General features: G+C 29.2%; 1 protein-coding gene across 1 annotated transcript; it reads left to right on the top strand.

Moving 5' to 3' along the window:
* Nucleotides 1-4,440: 4,440 nt before the first annotated feature.
* LOC119571766 (amyloid beta A4 precursor protein-binding family B member 1-interacting protein-like) lies at nt 4,441-5,105 on the top strand (the record flags this gene model as incomplete). Its single annotated transcript, XM_037918917.1, has 2 exons — nt 4,441-4,827; nt 5,019-5,105. Coding segments are annotated over 2 exons (474 nt in total), but the record flags the coding sequence as incomplete, so codon positions are not given.
* Between the last annotated feature and the right edge of the window lie 2,794 nt (nt 5,106-7,899).

Here is a 7,899-nt window from a genome sequence, read left to right as displayed (position 1 = left end):
ATAATAAATATTATATTATATATTAATATATATAATTATAATATAATATACTTTATAATACATACATATTATTATATATATATAATAATATAATTATATATTATTATAAATATAATATATATTATATAATTTATATAATGAAGTAAATATAAATTTTTTTTTTTTTATGTGGGTGTAATAAATATATCTGTGTGGGTTGGGGCAATGTTTTTTGGTGTTGTTTGTGTGTGTGGGGGTCAAAAAAATATTTATATACATATATAATATAATATATATATATATATATATCTATATTATAATATAATATTTATATATTATAATTATTAGTTATAATTATAGCACTAGAATTCGAAAATTAATAGAAATTAGATAGATAGATTTAGAATAGATAGTAATGAGTTTCAATATATATATATTTTATAGAAATAAATTAAAATATATTAATATAGTATATTTATATAATATTATATTATATATATATATATAATGTAAATAAATTATATTTATGGTAATGTAAAAAAATAATAAATAATATATTGAAATATCTAATACAATTTATACATATACCATAATGATATTTTATATAATATTCTATTTTTGAATTAAATTATATATATTATATATTATTTAATATAAATTATAATTTAAATTATATATATAAATATTAATAATATATATGTAAAATATATATAATATTCATTATAAATATATCTATATATACTAAATTCTATATTTATTACATATAATAAATTCTCATTATATAGAAAATAATTAATTTTAATTCTATAAAACTGTGGTGGGGGTGGTACGTTTTAATATGGTTTATAATATGTTAATCATAATGTTTTTATACACACACGTATAATATTATTATGAATTATATATAATATACTATTATATATATAATAATATATATATAATATCTATATTTAATATATAGTATGAAATACTATGTCATATTCTATATATACATCATTAAACATGTAATCACACACGTAAATAAATAATATAATTACATAAATACATATATATAATATATAATAAAATTATATATATTATAGATGAATATCTATTTTATTTCTAATATATTATAATATTATATATAATGATAATATATATAATATATTATCTACTAATTATATATATAATATTAAATATATATTATTATAGCTATATAATGTTAATATAGTTCTAACTAATGGTGTTGGTCCCCCCTTGGGGGTGGGTGGGGGGTGTAAACGTAAAAATGTGGGTGGTGTGGTGGTGTGTGTGGGTGTGTGGGGGGTGTGGGTGTGGGGGTTGTGGTGTGGGGGTTGTTGGTGTGTAATACCACACACACACCATATTATTAAATTACACCACACACAACCAACACAAACACCACAACAATATATAATAATAGACCATACATTAATATATAATATATATTAATTATATTATATATATTAATAATATATGATATATATTATAATTTATATATATATGTTTAATATTTATATATAGATTTTATATGATAATATAATATATAATTTATAATTAATTATTAATCTTATAATATCTGGTTGGTGGTTGGGGTGGGTGTGTTGGGTGGGGTGGGGTTGTGGGGGGTGGGGGTTTTTGGTGTGTGTGGTGTGGGGTGTGGGTGGGTGTGGTTGGGTTGTTGGGGGTGTTTTGGGTGGGGTGGTGTGGTGGTTTGGGGGGGGGATGGGGGTGGGGGGTGGGCGTTGTGTGGGGGTGTGGTTGGGTGTTTGTGGGTGGGTGTTGTTGTGTTGGTGGGGTGTGGTGGGGGTGGTTGTGTGGGTGGTTTTGGGTGTTTGTTTGGGTGGTTGGGTTGGTATACCATATTTAGTTTTTTTGGTATATTATATAATTTATATATTTATATATATAATATATAAAGTCATTATAATATTATATATATTATATATATATATAACATCGATGTAAAATATATTATGTATGGGGTAATAAGTTTTTACACACACACACCCACCAACCAACCACACACACACCACACACACCACACACACACAACACACACACACACACACACACACCACACCAACACACACACCCACACATAAACCCACACACACCCATATACAACACAACACACCAACACAACCACAAACCACACATTATTTATAAATATAATAATTATAATATTTAATTATATTAATTATATATCTTATATAATATTATAATAATATATATATTAGATATAATACATATTTATATATATGATATAAATATATATTTATATTTAATATATATATATATATATATACTAATATATCTATTAAATTAAGCTAATTATATATTTTTTTTTTTTGTGTGTTTTATTATTATAATCCTTTTGGGGTTGTTGCCCTGTGTGTGGTTGTTGTGGTAAAAAACAAATGTTTAAAATATATATTCTATTAAATTATTATTATATATATTTATATATATATATATTATATTCTTTATATATATATAATATATATATTATATTAATGTTAATAAATACTATATTATTGAAATTTATCTTATACATAATACCATTAAATTAACAATAATATAATTATGTTATTATATATATAATATATATAAAATTTATATAATATATTATATATATTATTATAATAATATAAATAATATATGTATATAATATAATATAATATGTAATACACAACACGTAAAAAAAAATATATATAATATATATAATATGATATCTATATAAAATAATTAATATTATATAATAATAAATATATAAATATATATTATAATATTGTTATAATTACCAAAAATAATGTGGTGGGGGTTGTGGGTGGGTTGTGTTACGTAATGTGTTGGTGTTGTTTGTTTTGTGTTGTGGTGGTTGGTTTTGGTTGGGTTGGGGTTTGGGTGTGTGGTGTGTGGTTGGTTGGTGGTGGGTTGGGGTGGGTTTTGTGTAAAATAACCCCACAACACCCTATATCTAATATATTATATCTATAATAATATGATATAATATAATAATTATATATATTATACAATATAATTATATATATTATATGTATTAATACCATGTTAAAAACTATAATACAACAATATAATTTATACATATAATGGTATAGATTTTATATATAATACCAACATTACACACACACAACGCATCTTTCCCTATCTAAACCTATCCTAAATCCTAATTATACATATATAAAATAACAATTATATGGTTAATAATAACTGGTGTAAAATTATATATTATAATTATAATATATTTTATATATAAAAATATTTATTATATAAATGAATAATATATATATATAATAACTGTAAAACAACGAACACACAACCACACACCACCACACACACACAAAAACCACAAACACACACACCAACACCAATAAACACCTCAAAAACACAACCCACACACACCACACATTAACACACCAAACACCACAATACAACACCAAAAACCAAACACAACACCACACCCAACCCACACACACACACCACACAACACACAACACACAACACACAATATATATATAATATTATAAATAAATAATATATATATTCTTATAATATATAATATTATATTCTATATACTATATATAAATATATATAACTGTATAGATACAACATAGATATACAAAATTTATTGTGTATATATATTTTGTAAGATATACACGTAGTATATTAAAATACATATAATTTAATAATAATAAATAAATATATATATATTACATATAATGTATATATATATATATAAAAAATATATATATGGATTATATATTATATATATAATCATATATATAAAATGTACTATATATAAAATATATATATATATTTTTATTTATTATTATATATATTTATCTATATATTATAAAATTAATATATATAATATATTTATGTTGGCCGTATGTTTTTGGGTTGTTGTGGTTGTGGGGTGTTGTGGGTTTGTTTGTGCAATTTGTGTGTGTATTTATATTAATATATATATATAATATTATTATATATTATATTTAGATTATAATAATAATATTATTATTTAATAATATTAATTATAAATATTGTGAATTGTGTGTTTTTTGGTGGGGTGGTGTGGTTGGGGGTTTGGTGTGGGGTGTGTGTTGTGGGGGTGTGTGGTGGTGGGGTGTGTGGTTGTGTTGTGTGGGTTGGTGGTGTTTGTATACATATCACTAAATATATATCTATACAATCTATATATATAATATATTTCATAGATATTTAATATATATTTAATATATTATATAAACATTAATATATCTCCATCCCCAAAATCAATCAAGGGGCTTAAACCGCGACCGGGGGCGCCCAATGGCCCCCGCATCGCAACCCTTCGCCTTTTTTCCAGCCACCAGAGGATCCCATCGGGCGGAGTCCCCCCCCCACCTCCCAGGCAGGCCCACGCCTTCACCCCCAATCTCTAATTTTTCCCCCTCGCGACAGGGTTTCCTCGGTCGAAGCTACCCCAAAAACCCCATGGATCTCCTAGGTCCCGTTCCCCCACGGCCCCTCCCTCCACCCAGGGTTGTACCCCCCCTCGCAGAAGATGACAACCTGAATTGGGAGGTCGGTCCCCACCCCCCCCCCTGGGAAAGCCCCGAGTTAGCCCGGAATCCCGGAATTAATGCAAGTAAACCAGGTTTTCCCATTGCCAGTTCCCCCCCCCCTCCCACGGTTGTAACCCGGCCGGTTGGACACGTGGGTTCCCTGGCCCCCAACCCCCCTTGGTACCCCAATGGATCCCGGCGAAGGAACCTGTTTTTGTTTCAAAAAGGGCCAATCAAAGGCGAGAATTTCCCCAAGGACCCTGGAGTAGGTCGGGGTCCCCAGGTTTTTTTTTTTTCGGCCCCTTCCCATAGAAGCAAACCTGACCCAGTAAAACAAAAAATCCAAGGCCTTGGAAAAAATACCAACGCAGCCCCTTTGGGTCCCTAAAATGCATAGGTTACACGAACAATTCCGTTCCAAAAACGCTCTTGTTGAAATCGAGTTTTCATGCCTTTCCCCCTGTTTTGCCCCAGAGAAAACCAATTCATGTTCCCCATAATGACCTTTTCTTGGCCCCCGGACCAACCCCGATATTTTTTAATTGGACTAACGCTACCAAGGTAAAAAATGTTAAAACGTTTTTTCCCCTGTAAAACTTCCACGTCCCTCGCCCCGAAAGCCTAGAATCCCGCTTGAAAACGTATATATATAATATAATTATATATATATATATAATATATATATATTATATATTATATATTAATAAATATATAATAATATATAATATTCTGTTTTTTTGTAAAAATTATATAAATATATAAATTTATATAATATATGAAAATTATAATATAGATAATTTAATTTATATATAAATAGTTATATTAATATATGAATTATAAGGAATATTTAACAATAAATAACAGATTCTCATATAAGTTGGTAAAAATATATATGCCCATAACACATATTATTATCTGGTCATAAGATAATAATATATATATGTATAACATTATTATTATATAATTATAATATAATATATAATAATATATATTTGTTTGGTTTGGGGTGGGTGTTGTTGTGGTGTTGTGGGGTGTGTGTGGGTGGGGTGTGGTTGTGGGGTGTGTGTGGGTGTGGGGGTTGGGTGGGGGTGTGGGTTGTGGGTGGGTGGGGGGTGTGTTGTGTTGTGTGTGTGTGTGGGGTTGGTGGGTGGTGGGGTGGGGGTGTGGGTTGGGGGGGGTGGTGGGGGTGTGGGGGTGTGGGGTTGTTTGTTTTGTGTGTGGTGTGTGGGTGTTTGGGTTGTTGGTTTTTTTTTGTTTGCGTGGTTGGGTGGTGTGTGGGTGTGTTTTTTGCCCGTGGTGTGGGTGGTAGGGTGTGTGGTGTGTGGGGGGTGTGTGTTATGTTAATATATATTATATATATTAATAATTTATAATATTATATTATATTATATATAATATAATATATTAAATAATATATTATTTATATTTTTTTAACCACCAAGGCCAAAAAAAAAACAATATTATAATATATTAAGAATATAATTATATTTATAAATTAATAAATATATCCTTATATATATAGTATTAGATATATATATTTTTATTACACCATAAATTTAATATCTACCTATATATTCTTTTGGGTTGGGGGGTATGGTTGGGTACTTAATACCCATACTACCAATTTATTTTAAACATAACATACATAACAATACATACCCATACATTATAATAATATTATATATATACAATAATATATAAATATTAATAATTTATACTAATATATAATATATATATATATATATGGGTTAATAATATTTTATTAATTTTTAATTGGTTGTAAAATATGTTTGTTGGGGTTGTGTGGTGGGGTGTGGGGTGGTGGGGTTGTGTTGGGGGGTGGGTTGGTTGGTAAATGTGGGGGGTGGTGTGGGTTGGGGGTGTTGGGGTGGTGTTTTTTTTATGTGTGGGGGTGTTTGGGGTGTGTGTGGGTTGGGTGTGTGTGGGGTGGGGGGGTTGGGGGTGGGTGGGTGTGGGTGGGTTGGGTGTGGTTGGGTTGGTGGTGTACTTTAATAACATACATACAATTGACCCATACATACAATACATACAAATACATTACATAAATATGTATGTAATGTGGGTAATACTATGTATAAATGCCATGTGTGGTGGTGTGGGTGCCCGTTTATTGTGTAACACACCACACACCACCACCACACACACACATACACACACCACACATCACTAAATTATTTAGTATATAATTATTTATTTAATTTATTATATTATATATAATTCTAATATAGTATATATATACACATATATTACCACTTTATATTATATTCATATATATACATACTCTTAAAAAAATCTTATCTATTCTAACTTATAATCTATTTAAATCTATAGTTGTTTTGGATTGGGACGCGTGGTGGGTGCGTTGTATCCTTAATGAAGCAAGTTAAAACGAGCCACCCCCCCCCCCCCCCCCCTGTTGAAAAAAACCTGCAATTCCGCCCTCTTCTTTTCAATTAAACGCCCAATGTTTTGAGAATGGCTTTTTCTGTCCGTTAGGCAACCAGAAAAACTACCAAATCCCTACAAATATAACTTTTCAATGTCCCCACTTGTTTTTTAAGACACACCAGACAAATTTTTTTTACGCAACTTTTTTTTGGATTTTTTTTTGGTTTTTTTTTTTCCCCCCTTTTTCATTGGGGTAAAAATTAACTGGGTGTTTTTTATTGTCCCCACCCCCGTTTTTATTAATTTTTATTTTTCATAATTTAAAATACTGTAAATTCCCCCTAAAATCTTTACTTTTTTTTTTGTTTCCCATTCCCCTTAAATAAGTTTAAAAAATTCATCTTTTCCAGAATTATTAAACCAGCCCTCAAATTGTTTATTATAGTGCAATTTTCGCAGTAAAAGTAGTAATAAGTAAGTAAAATAACTGTAAAATAAACCATTAAAAAATGCCCTTAATCATCCATAATCAATTAAAAATTTGCTTTTATTTTAATCAACCCAAATAATTAACAATTAGTCGCAATCAATCTTTTATTAGTAGAATAAAATCCACCCACACCTCGCCTTATCATTATTTAAAAATCCCATAATCCAAAACTGGCAATCATCATCCCAAAAAAATCCATCCACCATCAACCATTTATCCCCCCCGAATCCACTATTTTACATCTCATAACTCACATGGTCCCCCATATTTCCCCTTTTTTTGGTGTTTATTCCGTTTTGCCCTTGGCTTGCTTTCCTGGGCAAACCTCCAACCTCCCCACAACCTTTTGCATACCCTATACAATACGTCCCCCCCCCCTATGGCAATAAAATGAATTTCAGGCCCAAAGTTAAAGGACCATAATGGCCGTTGTAATAGTGTCCCCTTACTGCCAGA

The sequence above is a fragment of the Penaeus monodon genome, unplaced genomic scaffold (assembly GCF_015228065.2).
Source record: "Penaeus monodon isolate SGIC_2016 unplaced genomic scaffold, NSTDA_Pmon_1 PmonScaffold_7889, whole genome shotgun sequence".
Taxonomy (NCBI): domain Eukaryota; kingdom Metazoa; phylum Arthropoda; class Malacostraca; order Decapoda; family Penaeidae; genus Penaeus; species Penaeus monodon.
This window is presented reverse-complemented; position numbering and strand designations above follow the sequence as displayed.